At 37.8% G+C, this 19,040-nt stretch overlaps 2 protein-coding genes across 2 annotated transcripts in view; both read right to left on the bottom strand.

Moving 5' to 3' along the window:
- Window positions 1-211: 211 nt before the first annotated feature.
- LOC134818070 (GDNF-inducible zinc finger protein 1-like) lies at window positions 212-3,626 on the bottom strand. The gene is made up of 6 exons (XM_063827484.1): window positions 3,490-3,626; window positions 2,914-3,033; window positions 2,420-2,656; window positions 1,809-2,027; window positions 1,532-1,692; window positions 212-1,101 (listed from the first exon to the last, which is right to left on the bottom strand). Exons 1-6 carry the CDS (start codon window positions 3,580-3,582, stop codon window positions 657-659), a joined length of 1,275 nt encoding a protein of 424 aa, XP_063683554.1. The 5' UTR covers window positions 3,583-3,626; the 3' UTR covers window positions 212-656.
- A 6,173-nt stretch (window positions 3,627-9,799) lies between these two features.
- LOC134818330 (ATP-binding cassette sub-family E member 1-like) overlaps window positions 9,800-19,040 on the bottom strand; it is a 38,370-nt gene continuing 29,129 nt past the window's right edge. The window contains exons 9-16 of the mRNA XM_063827839.1: window positions 16,219-16,374; window positions 15,963-16,094; window positions 15,623-15,771; window positions 15,027-15,110; window positions 12,009-12,091; window positions 10,827-10,949; window positions 10,271-10,382; window positions 9,800-9,977 (exon numbers count right to left, since the gene is read on the bottom strand). Coding sequence (XP_063683909.1) covers window positions 9,930-9,977; window positions 10,271-10,382; window positions 10,827-10,949; window positions 12,009-12,091; window positions 15,027-15,110; window positions 15,623-15,771; window positions 15,963-16,094; window positions 16,219-16,374 — 887 coding nt within the window. The 3' untranslated portion in view covers window positions 9,800-9,929. The remainder of the gene's footprint in view (window positions 9,978-10,270; window positions 10,383-10,826; window positions 10,950-12,008; window positions 12,092-15,026; window positions 15,111-15,622; window positions 15,772-15,962; window positions 16,095-16,218; window positions 16,375-19,040) is intronic.

Genomic DNA, 19,040 nt, shown 5'->3' with positions numbered 1-19,040 from the left:
TAATTTCCAGAGCAACAATAGGAATGATAATTATTATAATATCTTAAAATAAACTTAACTTATGAATTTGATACAATAAATAGCGTCTTATATAATTAGTAAAACTTGAATGTAATTAAAGTAGATTAAGAAATAAATACTAATACTGCTACAAAACCAAGATTATGTGTGTGGGACAATAATGTTTTTGAACACGAAGAAAACAAAATGGTGAATCTCATCAGTCTAGAAATAAGATCTCAATTTCAGTTCTGTACAATACAAATACTTTAACTTAATACTGTAAAGCTGTAAACAAATGGCTTTATATAGGTCATGATCTCTGGCCAGATATAAATATAAACAAAACAGTTTAATTTTAGAAAATTAAGTCATATATATACTGCAATAAAAATGATATGCAAGTTCATTGAAAGCAGAGGTTACATTAATTGCATTATAGTTTCATAATTGCAGATGAAACATTATAAGACAGAAATGTTCATTATTTCAGAGAATTGCAGCCACTTATCATCTTGTAATTTAACACCAAATTATTCTGGTCACAGTGATTGATAAAAACAAAGGACGCTTTGTACAAATTGATATTTAATATCAAAATAATTAATGGAGCCCAAAGACATATATGTTTTCAATTTGTACTGGCACCAATGAAGTTAGATGTCACATGACTGAATATCTCCAGGGAAAGGGAGAGGGTCACTATCATTACCTGTGTGTGATAACAGCTCTGTCAAGCTTATCTCTGTCATTTCACTATTGTTAACATGATAAGAACCCAGCATGGTCCTACTGTCCATGGCCATAACGTCCATTGTCTGGGCCACGTGGAACTTTTTAACGTGTCTTTGATATGTGTCACGGGATCTGAACTTATTACTGCACCACTCACACTCTAAAATGTCTCCTGTGTGGTTAAAGTGGATTTTCTCTATGTGGCGTTCAAGGTTTGCTTTAATGGCAAATACGGAATGACAGTATTGACATATATGAGAGTCCTTGCTGTTGGTGATGGCTCCATCGCGTGTCAGCGGAGCTTCCTTGTTGGCGAATATCATGGTGGGGTGGAAGCGAGCTCCATGTTTCTTGTATGCATCCAAACTGGGAAATATGAGTATAGTTTATCAAGCATTAATAATGAGCTCTTTGATTTACTTATCTTATATCTATTGTAATTTAAATATTAACAGTTCAATCAACAGCTCAGATTGTATAATTAACAAGATGAGATTATTTATTCTCGCATGATTGAAAACATTAAATCACTTTCAAAGTTTAGTGACTAATGCTAATTTTAATATATATCTCCGGTTAAAATTATTACAGGAAGTTCTGGTTTAACTCAGATTGTGCATCTTTTGATGATAAGCTACTTTTTCTGTAACAAATTTGTTGTCAGGTATTTGCTTTATTTGACTATTAGCTAATTTGTGGTTGTATTGCTAAATGTTAAGCCGTTGCTAGTTGACATTCATAAATGCCAAATTTTTGCCAACTTTTTATAAATACGATTTAATAGTTAATGACTCACCTGCCAAGAAGGGTATCACACTCAGTGCACTTGAATTTGAAACCTTCGTGTACAGCAAGACAATGCCTCTCTAGAGAGCGAGGCCACTTGAACTTGGTATCACACATGGTGCAGGCATAACCTTTGGTGTCACTATGTACGTTCTGAACATGCACTGGTACCTGGGAATGGTATAAGCTCTTAGAAGATTGTATTTTATGGTAAAGTTGTCAGTTATATGCATATGGTTTTTAGAACAGTGGAACTTGTTCATGTATCAAACTGTTTTAAAAATTACCTCAAAAGAGTAAATAAATGTTTTATCACAATAATCACAGCCGTATTTCTTCTCTCTGGTATGTTGTGACGCCACATGGCGCTGCAATGTGTTTTTCCTCGCAAAAGATTTGTTGCAATGCGGACAGACGTAAGCTTCTGATCCTTCGTGAAGGATTTTGAAATGCCTCTTTAGGTTGTCTGCTCTAGTGAATCCTGCTAGACACTCAGGGCATCTAAACTGGGAAAGTTGTAATCTTAGTATTTAATCTAAAAACATTTCTTTTAAAATACAACAACAAGATAGAAGGGTAGGTCTCTCCCCCAAGTTGGGATGGCCTGAGGTGCTTATCTCCTTTTCAGTAACCCTAAGCCACTCTATGCCACTCTGAGGCACTATACTAGCTGTAGGGAGGTTAGTCCTATGAGCCAGAGAGTGTGTATCACCAGCCAAAGCTGTACCAAATCACAGCTGTACCAAATCATAGTAACTGGCCGACTTGCATCCAACCGGATTTGAACCGGGCCTTCTGCTCTTATCACTACACCACCTGGCCGGTTTCTTTAAATAGCTATCAAAATAGCTCTTTGGTTTACCAAGAAAAACAATGAAATGGCAAGCAAGTCACTCACTGCAGGATTGGCATGTCTTTCTGATCGTTTAAGAGTTGGAGGAAGAAATAACCTCCCAGAAGAGGGTTCAGAATCTTGTGGTAACAGGCTTGGTTCTGTCCCATTCTGTTCTTGAACCGGATCTCTTCCATCCGTCTGGTTGGAAAGGGGTATGGCTTCGATCTTGGAGGTTCCATACATTTCCAGAACCTTTTCTCGACTAGCTTCTCTGATCACTTCATCCTCACTGACATCTACCTGAAAAATTATTGTGTCTTGGTTTACAATATTTCACGCAAAGGCAGCAATAATTTTATCTGATTTCTGTTATTATATTACTGATTGTGTTCACAAGACTTTAAAAAATATTGCTTGTGTTGATTTCAGGCTTTATCCAGCCTTGATGACCAATTTAGGACCAATTTAGGACCAATCACCAAACCCCCAATTTCCTGCAACCCTGATTTACAGTGGATTTACTGTGGATTATTTTATTTATGATTAAAGTAATTTACCTGGTTGGCCTTGGTGATGTGTTTCTGTAATGAAGCAACAGGGACAAATACTGATACCCAGGCATCTGAGTCACCATTTGTATTTGCTGTTGTGGTCTCCTGTACTGGCTGCTGCTGAACCTGTTTGCATGATTTTTTTTATTTGAAAATTCAATTAATCATTATATATATAATAAATCAAGCGTTACATTTCAGCCATGCAAAATTACAATGACATATTTTGATATACAAATTGATAAATGGTACTGCAATATAAGTTGCTTAATGTTTGGCCGGATGACAACTAACGAGAAAAATAAACTTGATTAAACATAATAATTAATTCGGCTGAACCAACACATAGCTAGAGCCACATTAACGTTGGGGCCGTCGATGTTATACTAATTTGATATTTATTTATTTATAAACTCTGTTAAATTCTAATTTAATTGTCGATACAGAATTTCTTATGTTTCAAATAGTGAAAAGGATTGATTGAGATTTAAGCTTATTAACTTCATCACAACTTAAATGAAACAGAGACAAATTAAATTAATGCAGTCTTGTATCTTTAATATTCTGACAAACTTAACTTACCTGAACATCTCGTCCTATGGCACAGGCACCACTGATATCATTTACAAGCTCACTAAAAAGCTCATTAGCATCAGAATATTCCAGGCAGTCCATGATAGGATCAGAAGCTTTACATACTAAAGTTCCCACTGTAGAAATCGAATTATATTAAAGAAAGAAATAATTTCAAACAATATAAGCAAAATATTAGCAATGCAAATGGTATAGCTGGACACTCCCAAAAATAAATAAACCAATACAATGATTGCAATAAAACGGTAGAAATTTATTTAAACTAGGGTAGAAAATAAAACCCTTTGTAAAATATAAAGCGGTCAACTTAAAATAAAAGTGTACTTTTTATATTATGTAGCAATTAAATGTACATGCTCTCAAGTCACATCACAACAAGTGGCCCAGGCCCTCTCCCAACAGAGGCTAAGGTCCAAATAACTTATTGCAGTGGATAGCAAAGATTTGGTATCTCTGTAACCCCTCAATCCTCATAGAGATTACAGTGGCGGTTGCTGTGCAAGGGGCAGCTCCTTAGGGGGGAATGTGTTGTTGAATGTGGGACACGTTTTGAAAAACTTAACTAAAGTACAAGGAAAAGGCGCGATTTGCTCTACAAACACAATTTTTGTAGAGATTTTACCAGCGTATTCTCTACTATCAGGATATTATATAATATATAAATATATATAGATTATACAAGTTTGGAGCAGATATTTTCAGCAAGATACTTCACGAATTGTGATGCCTCCAATGCCATTCTTCTTGTAGTACTGAACACGAGTGGGGTAACCGTGGCTTTCTCTATATATTCATGACTCTTTACACTACTTGAATGTAAATGTAATGAAGGCGTATCTTGAGAAGATTCTTGATATTTTGGCAATGTCCCTCCTTATTTAACCGTCAATGACGGTTTACCGGTCATCCGGCTGAGTCAACCGAAGCGAAATTACACACATGTGTTATTTCGGATGGGTAGCAGGGTGGTTAAAGCCCCACTAGGCTATCCACTCCGATAATCGGAACCGATAATTATCTCCGATAATTCGTTAAAAAAAGTTATCTGTTTATCTAGATAAAACGTATTTTTATCGGTATAAAAATTCACTAGATATTACCGAAAATACTGCCACAATACCGTAAAATTGTAAAGAAATATTAGTGTTTTTGCCTTCCCAATTAATCCAAGAAACAGTCCCAAACGTCTTTTAGTATGACTAGCAGGAACCCGTGAAATATAACCCTAAACGGTGTCAAGACTCAAAATACTGAAATAATTATTACCTATTTAATTGGCGTTTTTGACACCACTTGGGGGTCCAAATTTTCGGCTCTAAAATCATTATTCCTCGGCCAATTTTTTATTTTTTCATGCTGATTTGGAGGATATTAAAGCATTTGACCCAGCCAAAAAAGTTTCAGTTGTATATCTTTTACGGTTTTTGCAGAAAGTTGCGTTAAAGTCGATGCCGTGGTGTCAGTAAAATGGCACAGATATATATATATCGTCTCGCTTTATATATAGTAAGATAGAAGAGGTAGTTCACTTAGATGTGAGCTTAAGACGTTTATTTACATTTGTATACCTATGGAACTGTAGAACTGTATGAACTGTAGAAATCTAGAGAAGGTTATTGACATTGTTCTCTTGGGGGTGCTGGCGTTTTACCTTACAACCATGCTGGAGACGGGAACGAGCATGTTACTGTTAACAAGAGTCAAAAATACCAGCAGGGCACTCAATTGAATTCCGTAAGTGTTCTGGGCGTGAAACATTGTCTTCAGGAGAAGGAATCTAGATCTGTTGCTCCAAGTTATCAACAGGATAAGAAAACGGTTCACTGAATCACTTTAAATGCTTTACTGTTTCGAGGAGAATTGGTATTTGGTGCACTACTGTTCTCAGGAGAAGGAAACCCTTGGTCTACTGTTTTGAAGAGAACTGGTGCACTACTGTTCTCAGGAGAAGAAAACCGGTAGTCTACTGTTTCGAAGAGAACTATTGCGTTACTGTTCTCAGGAGAAGAAAACCGGTGGTCTACTGTTTTGAAGAGAACTAGTGCGTTACTGTTCTCAGGAGAAGAAAACCGGTGGTCTACTGTTTTGAAGAGAACTTTTAAGAAAACAACAATTTTATTTGTATCAATTAAAGCAGACAAAAATATATTTTCTATATATATAACTAGCACGAACTTTAGATCAGATATCTTAGGGGACTTGGAGTAGCAAGAGATTGACTAGAAGGTATATACCTTTTACAAAGATACGTCGAGAAGAATCCAGGGTGATACAACTATTGCGTTACTGTTCTCAGGAGAAGGAAACCAGTGGTCTACTGTTTTGAAGAGAACTAGTGCGTTACTGTTCAGTGTTCTCAGGAGAAGAAAACCGGTAGTCTACTTACTGTTTTGAAGATAACTAGTGCGTTACTGTTCTCAGGAGAAGAAAACCGTTGGTCTACTGTTTTGAAGAGAACTGGTACACTACTGTTCTTAGGAGAAGAAAACCGTTGGTCTACTGTTTTGAAGAAAACTTGTGTACTTCTGCTCCCCGGAGAAGAAAACTAATGCTCTAATATTTTCAAAAGAAAGGAAGTGGTTCTTTAGCAAGATTACTGGTAAACAGTAATAAAAGTCGACAATTAGTTTTTGCGAAATTTGGAAAACATTTTGGCTTTGGCCTTCAGCAGAAAAATTATCGGTTTTATCGGTTTTATCTAGATAAAACCTAAATCTTTATCTGTTTATCTAGATAAAAAATTTCATACCGATAATGGATAGCCTAAGCCCCACCTTCTGCACAGAAAGTGTTCGAATCCCAGTGTCATCTAATCAGGGGAAATGGCTAAGGATCCTTATTCAGGTATTTTCATTACATAGACGAGGTAACCTTATCAGCTACCTTTTTAAAAAGTGTCGCTTCTCTTCCTATATAACCTGTTACTCACAAAATTATTTTTATTCTACCAGAAATCTTTGTTTTACTATCGGTGTAGATGTTCCTTGTTCAACTTAAACGGTCCTTTTCGGTAAGTGCACAGAACTTGCTTAAGCGCTCGATTCCAAAAGTATTGTATAGGATTTTTCCTAAAGGTTGTAAAATATGCGAGGCGTGGGATTATTTGTGATATCAAAATTTAACTATTTAATATTTTTGGTATTAATTTGGGCTCTTACTAATTCGCTCGCCCAAAAATTTCACGTGACTTTGGTTTTTATGGTTTTGCAGCCGTACAAAACGGTTTTGCATAAACCCTAATCCCAACCCTAACCCTAACCATAACCCCGAAGCTAACCATAACCCTTACCACAACCCTAACCCTAACCATGAGCCCTAAACAATCAAATTCATGTTTTACTAGCCTGTCACGTGACCAAAACGGTTTTTTGCCCATAACTCTCCGTGGAAGCATTTTTACCCTATGTCATGTGGGGTGATTCAGAATCAGCGCCCTAAAGACGCTGATTACCGCGTAGTTAGCCTTTGCGTGTGTAATTGTACATTATTATACAAGTACACCATGGAGGATGGTCTGAATTTGACCTGATCTCAGAAGAAAATCAAGGATTTCAACTACGAAGAAAAGGAAGATGTAGAGGGCTGTACTGAAAGATGGTTCACTTCGATGGCAAGAGAACTGAAATTAGAAAATTTCGAAATTCGTGGAAATATGGACCAGGAAATACTCATGTCTCCGTCTATCTATAAAAGGTATATGGCAAACTGGGTTATGCAAGCAGCAGACCTCGTACGACGGCAGAGTAGTCAGATGAGCGCTATGATGGAAATCGTTGAGTGCCTCAAGACGGAAGCACTAGCAGACAAGGAAAAGATGGTCAGGTTGCAGGACCAGTTGCTAGTGCAGAAGGACGAACAACTACAGTTGTTTAAGACGTCAGTTGAAGAGACAGTACAAACAACGGTGGAGACAGGAATTAAGAGCTACAGTGCAGCTGTACAAAAGAACAGCACAAGTGGCGCAGTCTGCAACAGTAAAATTCTGAAGAATGTAATGAAGAGTGTGGCTGCAGAGGAGGACAGGAGCAAGAATCTGATAGTGTTTGGTCTGAAAGAAGAGGATGAAGAACAGCTACCAGCTCTGGTAACCACACTATTGGAGGAGATCGGGGAGAAACCTCATTTTGAAGCGACTAGAGTCGGCTGGAAGAGGCCAGGTACGGCTATCCGACCAGTCAAGATCACCGTCCCAAGCTCAACAGCAGTTCATCAGATTCTGATGAAGACAGGGACTGAAGATGGCTGATGCACACAAAAATGTATGGATCTGTCCTGATAGATCCAGTGAAGAGCGTGCAGCAAGGAAGAACGTGGTAACTGACCTGAAGAAGAAGAGGGCTGAACAGACTCATCTCGACCACTACATCCGTAACGGGAAGGTCTGTAGCCGGGTTAAGAAGACACCATGATGACGTAATTCATGTTTCTCGGACACCACCGATCGGTATAATATGTACTTGTAGGGGTATTTTAAGAGTTAACGGACGTTATCTGTATTTGAGAGACAATTATATTATATACATACATTATTATTTGATTGTTTCACACTTTTCACATTTCATAATTTTATTACTAGGTGGAGGTGATGTTATTGAGACTTTGGACGGCCAAAAAACTTTTGTTCTGAAAGTTGTCCTCTGTACTTGTTTCACTGACCCACGCTTTTTAGCATTTATACATTTCGGCCCATTTTATATGTTTGTTCGAATTGCTGTACATTTGTATACTTGCTATTTTGTAAAAGTTTCAAATCAAATCAAATCAAAATACACCGATTCAGATCAATTTCACACCCGAAGGGCCTTTTCACAAGAAAATTCTTAAAATTTGGGCAAGCGATTTAGTAGGAGCGATTAATTTGTGACAAAATAAACCAAAAATTTATATTCAGCCAGACAAGTTTTAAAAATGTATGTTATAAAAGCAACGACGTTTTAAAATCAAAATATTTAAACATTTGATCAATGATATTACAATTTTTACAATTTAGTGCAATGCACTATTGGACTGTTTAGCGCCGCGCATCCATGAATAACAAATAATGTTTTTGTTTATTTGCGCGGCTCATATAAACTGGACAAGAAATGATTTGCATGCTACGTAATTATAATTACGTAATAAGTTTTATTCGAAATCAGTGTAAAATACATTTAATTGGTATAGCTTACTTTTTCAATCCCACAGCTTACTCATACAATAAACATTTGTTTACCTGGAGCTGAGACCTCAGGCCATTATGTTCATAAACAGAATATAAATAGAAATTAGAGAATAGAGATTATGCGGAATGACAGGCTTGGCGCGTCCCAGTAATGTTATTGACACACGCTATAAGTGTAACCCCTTTTGAGCGCGCGCGGCCGGCCGGCGTGCACGAAACGTATTCAGCGTGTCGCAATAATGTTATTGTTGAGGTGAAAATTAAATATTACTGGGCTGCGCTCAGCCTGTCATTCCGCCTAATCTCTATTCGGTTTGTTGAACATGATAGCCTGAGGTCCCCAGGTAAATTAAATGCTGATCTTGCCAATAATGTGGTACCGCGCCGCGCATCAAATATTATTTGATGCGCGACCTAGGGCTATTATATATAATAGTGCATAATATGCAGTATACACGCCGAGTTGAAGTCGTCGAAGGGCTTTGGAACAAAGATTTCATTGTAGGTTTACACTCTACCAGGACGCGCGCCGAGTTGGACTCGTCGACGGTCCAATATCAAATATATGGAACAAATATTTTACGAGTATCACCCGTTAAAGATTTCACGAGTATCACTAAAAATTAATTGACGATGTCAATTCATCTCAGCTCGGCGCGTTGTAGGTTTACAACCTACCAGGACGCGCGCCGAGTTGGACTCGTCGACGGTCCTGTATATAATATATGGAACAGATAATTTACGAGTATCACCCGTTAACTCGGCACAGTAGCGCATCTCGCCGATCTAGAGATGTCGCTGTGAAAAGCCTCATTTCGAGTGCGCGGCACAGTAACGGCGTAACGCATCGCGCTACAACACTAAAAATGGCAGCTTTTCTTTCTAATATGTAATGTTTAGTCCACAAAAATTATCTTACTTTGTAATTGTATTTGTAGCGCGATGCGTTACTGTGCCGCTAGATCGGCGAGATGCGCTACTGTGCTGCGATGAATTGACATCGTCAATTAAACTTTGTAAATATCACTGCACCCATGAATGTGATTTACGTCTCCGTTTTCACTGGCCAATCCACTGCCTTTTTTCAATTTTGATATATAATCTTATCTAGTAGAAGACAAAGTAAAACACGGAAAATAAGACGAACAAAAAAGCTAAAAACAAATCCTCATGGAGAATGTCAGAGCGAGAGATATGTTTCCAGAGCTCTCTCCAGAGAGAGAGTTGGACCTGGAGAGCCCCCCTCTAGAGAGTTGGAGACAATAAGTTAATCGTCAAGGAAGAAGTAACACCCAGTCCTCTTCTGCTCGACGTCCTGAAAATGACGTAGCTATAGAATATAGACTGAACTGTAACCTCTGAATTTATAGTAAGTTATCTCACTTCGCTAATTGACCTTCGCCAGAATATGATCTATTAAGACGATAAAATTTATTATCTACTTAACTATCGATATCGTTGATTTTAATTCATATTTTTCAATTATTTGATAACTAAGCTAATGGCTGAAGGGCAGAACAATGCCAGAATGACAACAAGACTGCTTAATGCCATTTTCAACATAAGGTCTCAGGAAAAATGTATTTAATTATCTTAGGTCCAACAAACCTTGAGAGACTCCATCTTGTTGACTCTGGGTCTAAAGTTTGTAGGATCTCTTCTAAACGTGATCTCCAGGGATTCCAGGAACTTGTTCATTCCGGAGAGTAGTGTCTGCGGCCTGTTGTGGGACTACTGTTAAAGGCCTGTTGTGGGACTACTGTTAAAGGAATGTTGTGGGACTACTGTTAAAGGCTTGTTGTGGGACTACTGTTAAAGGCCTGTTGTGGGATTACTGTTAACGGCCTGTTGTGGGACTACTGTTAAAGGCCTGTTGTGGGACTACTGTTAAAGGCCTGTTGTGGGACTACTGTTAAAGGCTGATATGTTTCCAAACAAGACAGCTCACTCTTCTGTACACTACATACGTTAAAACAAATTTACATAGCAGAATAACTAAATTTCTATCAAAACTATTCAGTTATAACAAGAAATTTTGCACGTGCAAGCTTTGATATCTATTAAAACAAACTGTGTACGCACGTGCAAGCTTTAGTATCTATTAAAACAAACTGTGTACGCACGTGCAAGCTTTAGTATCTATTAAAACAAACTGTGTACGCACGTGCAAGCTTTAGTATCCACACTGGGTTCTCCCTCGAACACAACAACTCTGTCTGCCAGATACGTTCCCATAATAAAATCGTGCTCAACAACAAAAGCTGTCTTCTTGGCGTGAAGAATGTACCTGCAGATAGGTTAAGTAAGGTCAGGCTGAAGTTGTCTTGATATTAACACATACTAAAGCAACAAAGTAATTAAAATATCTACTGCAAAGATACTTGAAGTTAATGGCAAACAGATGTGTAATAAGACTACTACTACTACTACTACTACTACTACTACTACTACTACTACTACTACTACTACTACTACTACTACTACTACTACTACTACTACTACTACTACTACTACTACTACTACTACTACTACTACTACTACTACTACTACTACTACTACTACTACTACTACTACTACTACTACTACTACTACTACTACTACTACTACTACTACTACTACTACTACTACTACTACTACTACTACTACTACTACTACTACTACTACTACTACTACTACTACTACTACTACTACTACTACTACTACTACTACTACTACTACTACTACTACTACTACTACTACTACTACTACTACTACTACTACTACTACTACTACTACTACTACTACTACTACTACTACTACTACTACTACTACTACTACTACTACTACTACTACTACTACTACTACTACTACTACTACTACTACTACTACTACTACTACTACTACTACTACTACTACTACTACTACTACTACTACTACTACTACTACTACTACTACTACTACTACTACTACTACTACTACTACTACTACTACTACTACTACTACTACTACTACTACTACTACTACTACTACTACTACTACTACTACTACTACTACTACTACTACTACTACTACTACTACTACTACTACTACTACTACTACTACTACTACTACTACTACTACTACTACTACTACTACTACTACTACTACTACTACTACTACTACTACTACTACTACTACTACTACTACTACTACTACTACTACTACTACTACTACTACTACTACTACTACTACTACTACTACTACTACTACTACTACTACTACTACTACTACTACTACTACTACTACTACTACTACTACTACTACTACTACTACTACTACTACTACTACTACTACTACTACTACTACTACTACTACTACTACTACTAACCGTTTAATGACTTTAGCAGCATGTAAACGTTGTTCGGAATCCAAATGAGCAGACGGTTCGTCAATCAGATACACGTCAGCTGGCTGAAAGTAGCGATTTATTAATTAAATAATAAATAATCATTAAATAATTAACAAAGAAGCCAAATCTGGTATGTCTGTCATTTTCCAGCCAGATTTAAGAAAATAAAAACAGCTTTTATTTCTACTTGTTGGTAGATATAAGAAGTTTAGTGTTACATACTTCCTTTTTTAAGATAGTTACGAAGAATAAAAAACGGTGGTAAGAGTTGTAAAATTATTGAAGTGTAATTATTGATTGACATTATCAATGATTATGAATTAAAATAACGTTTCATTAAAAGAGAAATCTTCCTCTTCAAAAACAGCATAATAAAAATCTAAAATATATCCGCAATCAGCAATTTTCCCTAAAAAGTTCACACAAAAAATCAAGACAAATGAACTAACAAATGAAAGAAACGACAATCAAGTTGATCTTCTGGAAAATCAGTAATATAAGGGGGCAACTTGGTAATCTGTAGATGGAAACGCACGGTTGACTCACCTTAAAGGGTCACTGAACGCACGTGTTGACGCAACCGTGAGTTAAGTTTACAATAAACTTTACATCGACAAATTACCAAGTTGTCATATGATGATTGTACCCTTCATGGTTACTATGGTACCACTTCTATATAAGAAGATGTTACTTCTATATAAGTAGCTGTTACCATGGTAATACTTCTATATGGGGAGATGTTACCATGGTAACATGACCATCTAAGATAATAAGCTTCCTTTAGCAAATAAACTTAGCGACGAACTCGAAGTGCTCGTGCAGAAAAGAAGCGATGTAAGGGTAGAAGTGGTCGTACCCCTCCCTAACCCTATACTCCACATTAATCCTGGGATTCTCTTCAGCTGCGTCTATAAAGTTCTGAGTGAGCAGCTCCTTCTCCAGGAACTTGTCCTTGTCTCCCTGACACACTAACATGTTTACAGGCTTCTCTCCGGGTGAGTTGAACTGTTTAGCTAGCTGAGTGGCGTCCCACACAGACCACAACTCCTTGTCCTCACCCAGGTAGCTAGAGAAAGCTTTAACTCCCCACTCCCCGTTACTAGGGTTACTGATGGGAGCCAGAGCTGTGACACACTTGAACATGTCAGGGTTGCGGAGGAAGATAACAAGACTACCATGCCCTCCCATACTGTGCCCTGACAGAGCCCTCCTCTCCTCACTCACGTTAAAGTTCTCTGTTACAGCACCTAGCAACTCCTTAGTAATGTACGAGTACATCCTGTAGTTAGAGCTCCAGGGTCCGTTACTAGCGTCTAGGTAGAACCCTGCTCCGGACCCAAAGTCCCAGTCTTCATGTTCTCCAGGGTGGTCTGAGCCCCTGGGGCTGGTGTCAGGGGAGATAACGACCATCTCGTGTTTAGCTGCTAGTCTCTGCATACCACTTTTGAGAGTGAAGTTCTCATGAGTGCAGGTGAGTCCTGAGAGGAAGAAGAGAACTGGAAACTTGTCGGATGTGGTGGAGTAGGAGGGAGGAAGGTAAACTGCAAAGTTCATCTTACAGTTCAGTTCCTCAGAGTAGTGCTCGTAGCTGCACTGGTACCCTCCGTAATACTTCTGACGGGCTGTTTCTGTTATCTTGTGTGTTGCCATGGCTACACCTTAAAGTGTGAAGTTAGTAATGATTAACGGGGTTAACTCTTTTAATTCAGCTCTATTAAATAGAAGTGATCACGGTTTAGTAGGGGGGGGGGCAACCCCCTCCCTTCTCGGTTTAGAAGGGGGTCTAACCCCCTCCCCCCACAGAGATGATACTATTTTAACACATAATTTGACGGGCCATACTGATAAAAATAATAACATACCCCGAAACCACATAATTGAACAGCGGGTACTGATAAAAAATCAAGTACCATGCAAACTACAAAATTAAATTGCAGGAAATGATAGAAATAAATTTCGGGCAGCAAGTATTGCTAGTTAGAGTTAGAGATATTACAAGTTATGTGCATATTAGCACGTACCAATAACACACGTGGGCCATTGAAGTGTGATTTGGGAGATTTTAATACAGTCTGAATCGAGCATTGAATGGAAGAGTGCTGCCAAGTACCTGTCTAGTTCAGTAGTTAAAGTAGTCTGAATCGAGCATTGAATGGAAGAGTGCTGCCAAGTACCTGTCTAGTTCAGTAGTTAAAGTAGTCTGAATCGAGCATTGAATGGAAGAGTGCTGCCAAGTACCTGTCTAGTTCACTAGTTAAAGTAGCAACACTAATAAGAATAGCCACAATTAACGGGAAAAGTGCTGGAGTGCGGCTTGAGTAGTGGAATACTGCGGTAAAGTTTTAACGAAATTGGTAAGGCATGATAAGATATTATGTGGATGGAATACTGTAATGCCAGCAAGCTAATCGGGCAAGTACATAAATATACTGACTTTTAACGGCACTGATAAGATATGAAATTACAAGGAATGTTAAGTGTTAATGTCGGTCGAATCGAGCGGACAACTTTTTTTCTACGCTTTTACTTTGTCCATATAGTGGTGAAAGAGAGGACGATGCATTTCGACCGGTGTGCACACGTCATACGGGTAATGTCAATGAGCTTAGATCCTATAAGTAATATATTACAAGTAACAAGATAAAATGACTCATATTACTCATAGCAGACCACCAGTCGGTCGAATCGAGTATTTTATATAAATTAATTTAAAAAACTACTATAAAACAATAAGAACTGATGACATTATAAAAATAAAGCAACACACCAATAGTGCAGATATCATTATAACAGTAAAAGACTGAATAACGAGTGAAAAGAGATCATTAGAAATAGGAAGAGAAAGTTACAAAATGTAGACTTATCAAATCAGATCTTAGAAAACCTTATTTCCTCCCCACAGTTATTACACAACTGTGATACTTTTTACTGCCTTCAATTTACTCAATTTCATAATTTTTTCAAGGTAAAAATATTTTAGGACGTTGCAAAACTAACCTTTCCAAGACAAAGACAGATAGCAACACGCTGAATCTCACCACCAGAAAGGTTCTGTACTTGCTGATCGTATAACTTCTCAATCTGAAATTATATGATAACGTAATAAAGAGTAACTAACTAACCTGTAGCTGTAGTGGTTTGATGACGACACTAACTAACCTGTAGTGGTTTGATGACGTCACTAACTATCCTGTAGTGGTTTGATGACGTCACTAACTAACCTGTAGTGGTTTGATGACGTCACTAACTACCCTGTAGTGGTTTTATGACGTCACTAACTAACCTGTAGAGGTTTTATGACGTCACTTACTAACCTGTAGAGGTTTTATGACGTCACTAACTAACCTGTAGTGGTTTGATGACGTCACTAACTAACCTGTAGTGGTTTTATGACGTCACTAACTAACCTGTAGAGGCTTTATGACGTCACTTACTAACCTGTAGAGGTTTTATGACGTCACTAACTAACCTGTAGTGGTTTTATGACGTCACTGACTAACCTGTAGAGGTTTTATGACGTCACTTACTAACCTGTAGAGGTTTTATGACGTCACTAACTAACCTGTAGTGGTTTGATGACGTCACTTACTAACCTGTAGTGGTTTTATGACGTCAGTAACGAACTGAGGGTACACGTAAGCGTTACGTATTTTGTCATGAAGCATCTGTCTCACGGTACCCTGGAACTTAGGACTGATTTCTTGAGGCTTGTAAGACACGTTCAGACGCGGCAACTCTTCGACTGGGTGGGGTAAGGGTTACTAAGGGTTACTAAGGGTTACTAAGGGTTACTGCTACTAAGCAAGGTAAGGTTTCTACAAACAAAATGTGGTGACTGTTTTTATATAATAAAAACTGTTTCTACATCTTAAGAGTTATAATTGTTTGATTGTCCCGTAAAAACAGATAATTGCTTTATAAATAAAAGTTTACCACATGAGGTAGGTTTGGTGATCCCTGCTAGCATCTTGATGAATGTAGTTTTACCAGTTCCGTTCTCTCCCAACATCACTACAATCTCAGAATCAGTGAAATCGCCCTTGTCTATCGCCAGTTTGAACGGTCCTAAGGCAGGAATATTATTGATAACGCGTAGAGTTCCTTTTTTGTTGGAATACCAGTTAAGAAACACATTCGACTATGGGAGCTTTACTACTATTGAAACACCCCATCCCGCTTGTTTATTTACCGTAATCTTTGATCATGTCCGGGTACTGGTACCTAGCATCCCTCTTGATGTGCTCCTCTTCTCTCTCTGCTGTCTCCGACACTTTGAAGGTCAGTACCTGTTCTCTGAATCTCAGATTCTCTGTTGGCACGAACCCATCCAGGAATATGTTGATTCCTGAGATAATTGTTATTCAATACATTTACAAATGTTTAATGTTTATATTTCTAAGTGGTCTACCTTACTCGGGAATATCATGACTGGGATAAAGTGGTGGGTTTTGGAAAATTCCGCCATATTTTTCCCGGTCATTAATTTTCCCAGTCATAAATTAACCCGCTATAATGTTCCCGAATAAGGTAAACTAATAGTAATACATTTTGATGCTTGGTGGGTTTTGGAAAATTCCGCCATATTTTTCCCGGTCATTAATTTTCCCAGTCATTATTTAACCCGCTATAATATTCCCGAGTAAGGTAGGTTAAATCAGCGCGTTTAAAATGCCTTGATTATCAAGGGCTCTCATAAATTATGTTTCTTCTAATTAATCTTATTACCAATGAAGTCCCTAACACTGCTTCAAGAGGTAAGGTCTAACATTTCATCCAAATATTATTCTGCATCGCCTTTTGGCTCATAACTCAGATATCTAAGGTTCAATTTCTCAAAATATTTGATTGACTTTGATCATAATAACAATTATGTATTTACTTCTCCTGGCATAGTTATAATAAACAGTCTAGTTCAGGATGATATACAGATAATTCATAAAAACTAACATGTCCACAAGAACAAATAATACTCTCAGAGTCATCCTAAACAATTAGTCCAAATACGAAGTCATTTTCATTGAACTGAATTAAAAATTAGAATTCTCGCCATTTATAATCTTTAAAAACAAACATTTACTAAAAGAAGCAAGAAAAGTATCAGTGGGATACTTGAATGTGATATTATTTATTCCTAATGTTAATTAGCGTTTTGCTAAAAAAGAGATATCCTAAAATCTAATAGACTCGCATGGTTTCTTACAGTAAACCTGTTGAACGTGTATTAACACTGAGCAAATAACAAATCCAGTTCTACTTCAAATATAACTGTCTTGTTTTCTGAGAAGATCCCAAGCTATTGCTAGTTTATGTTTCTCTGGCTACAAGGTTCATCTTGGAGGGGGTTCTTGAAAAGTACAAGGTTCATGATCCTCACACAAATCTCCTAAAATTCCTAGTTCCAGTGATATTCTGTACTGCTTAGTTACAAACACAACACTTCCTCTTACTGAAACACCAACATGAGGATAAAGTAAAGTCTAAAGTAGAGCATTTCTCCCCACTTGTAGCAAGTATGTGATATTGATCAGCTCCCTTGGTAACTCCTGGTAACACCTGGTAACACCTGGTAACTCCTGGTAACTCAGTGCAGTGTATGCTACAGAACAAGACAACGATCAAGCTAATTACCGACGAGTAAAAAACACACTTAAGCTAATAGCGAACAACTTAACACAGCACCGCATGGAAATAATAGCTTCTTCTCTATCTCTACTCGTTAAACACACTTAACTGATAAACACACTGTTAAGATGGTATTAGACTGCAGATGAATAACGGCACGTGGTGAAGTGTCGTAGTAGTGTCCGGTAGTAGTAGTGTTGTGAACATTGAGTATATCGTAACACCTCATCATTAGGTTTTGTTCATTTTCTTACTTCTCCCATTTCTTTCTGAATCATCTAATGATTTTAATCGATCTATTTTCTTCTTTTTCTTCGTAGGGGGCTGTGGTCAAGATAAAAGGAGTTAAAGTTTCCTCCTCGTTGGAAAGACCACTTTGGACACCTTTTTTTATCAGTAGTACAGCATAAAATAACATCAGTTTTTTAGGGGTCGTTCACATATTACGTAATCAGCCGAGGGGGGAGGGGGTTTCCAAATGATTACGCTAGTGTAATTTTGACACAATAGCTATGTGTAAAACTAATTACGGAGGGGGAGGTGTTTAAAAATTGTTCAAAAAGTGATTACGTAATATGTGAACGAGCCCTTATCGAGTATAACTTTCGGCGATGTTTCTGAAGCAACAGTGTCCACCCACATCACTCCCCATTAGACATTTGTAGTCTCCACAGCCACGATGATATTTGAAACTGCAGATATTTTACAGAGCAGGAGTTTGTTGCTCAGCTATCTGTGGTACTAAATTATTGTTCGGACCAGCTTTGATTTGATACACCAACTTCTTTACAAAATCTCTAAATGCGCTGCATATAAATAGAAACGAGACGGAGTTAAAAGCAGACTGGACGAGTGGGGTCCCATAAATTGCTCCGAACTGAACAAAGTCCCAACTTGTTGAGAAATTGGTTTCTGTGACTCTAACAATTGAAATGTTGTATATATAGTATCCAACATTTGATAGAAGGCCAAATAAATTAAAAATATTCATCGCAATTAAAGAAATTATTCCTCTTCGAATGTTCCTACTGGAGACTTCAGATGAAGCAGTGTCAGAGTTCTTCAGGTGACGAATAGTCAGAATAATATAAGATCCGCCGAACACCATGAATATGCAGATCGAACCACAACCAATGTAAAGTTTAGGCCTGGCATAATAAGTAAGGTAAGATTCATCCACAACAATTGCTGTGTCAAGGACTCTCATGTATCCCATAGGCTGAAAATAATCCGGGAGAGGAAACAAGAAGAAGTACAAAAAGACAAAAACGAGAACTGCGGAGAAGACTATATTTCGTTTTCTAGCGGAAGATAAAGGACGCACTAAAACAAAATACCTGGAAACACACGGTACGACTAATAGGAACCTCTCGAAGCAATTAAACGATA

The sequence above is a fragment of the Bolinopsis microptera genome, chromosome 7, assembly GCF_026151205.1.
Source record: "Bolinopsis microptera isolate Bmic1 chromosome 7, MBARI_Bmic_1.0, whole genome shotgun sequence".
NCBI classification, from domain to species: Eukaryota; Metazoa; Ctenophora; class Tentaculata; order Lobata; family Bolinopsidae; genus Bolinopsis; species Bolinopsis microptera.
This window is presented reverse-complemented; position numbering and strand designations above follow the sequence as displayed.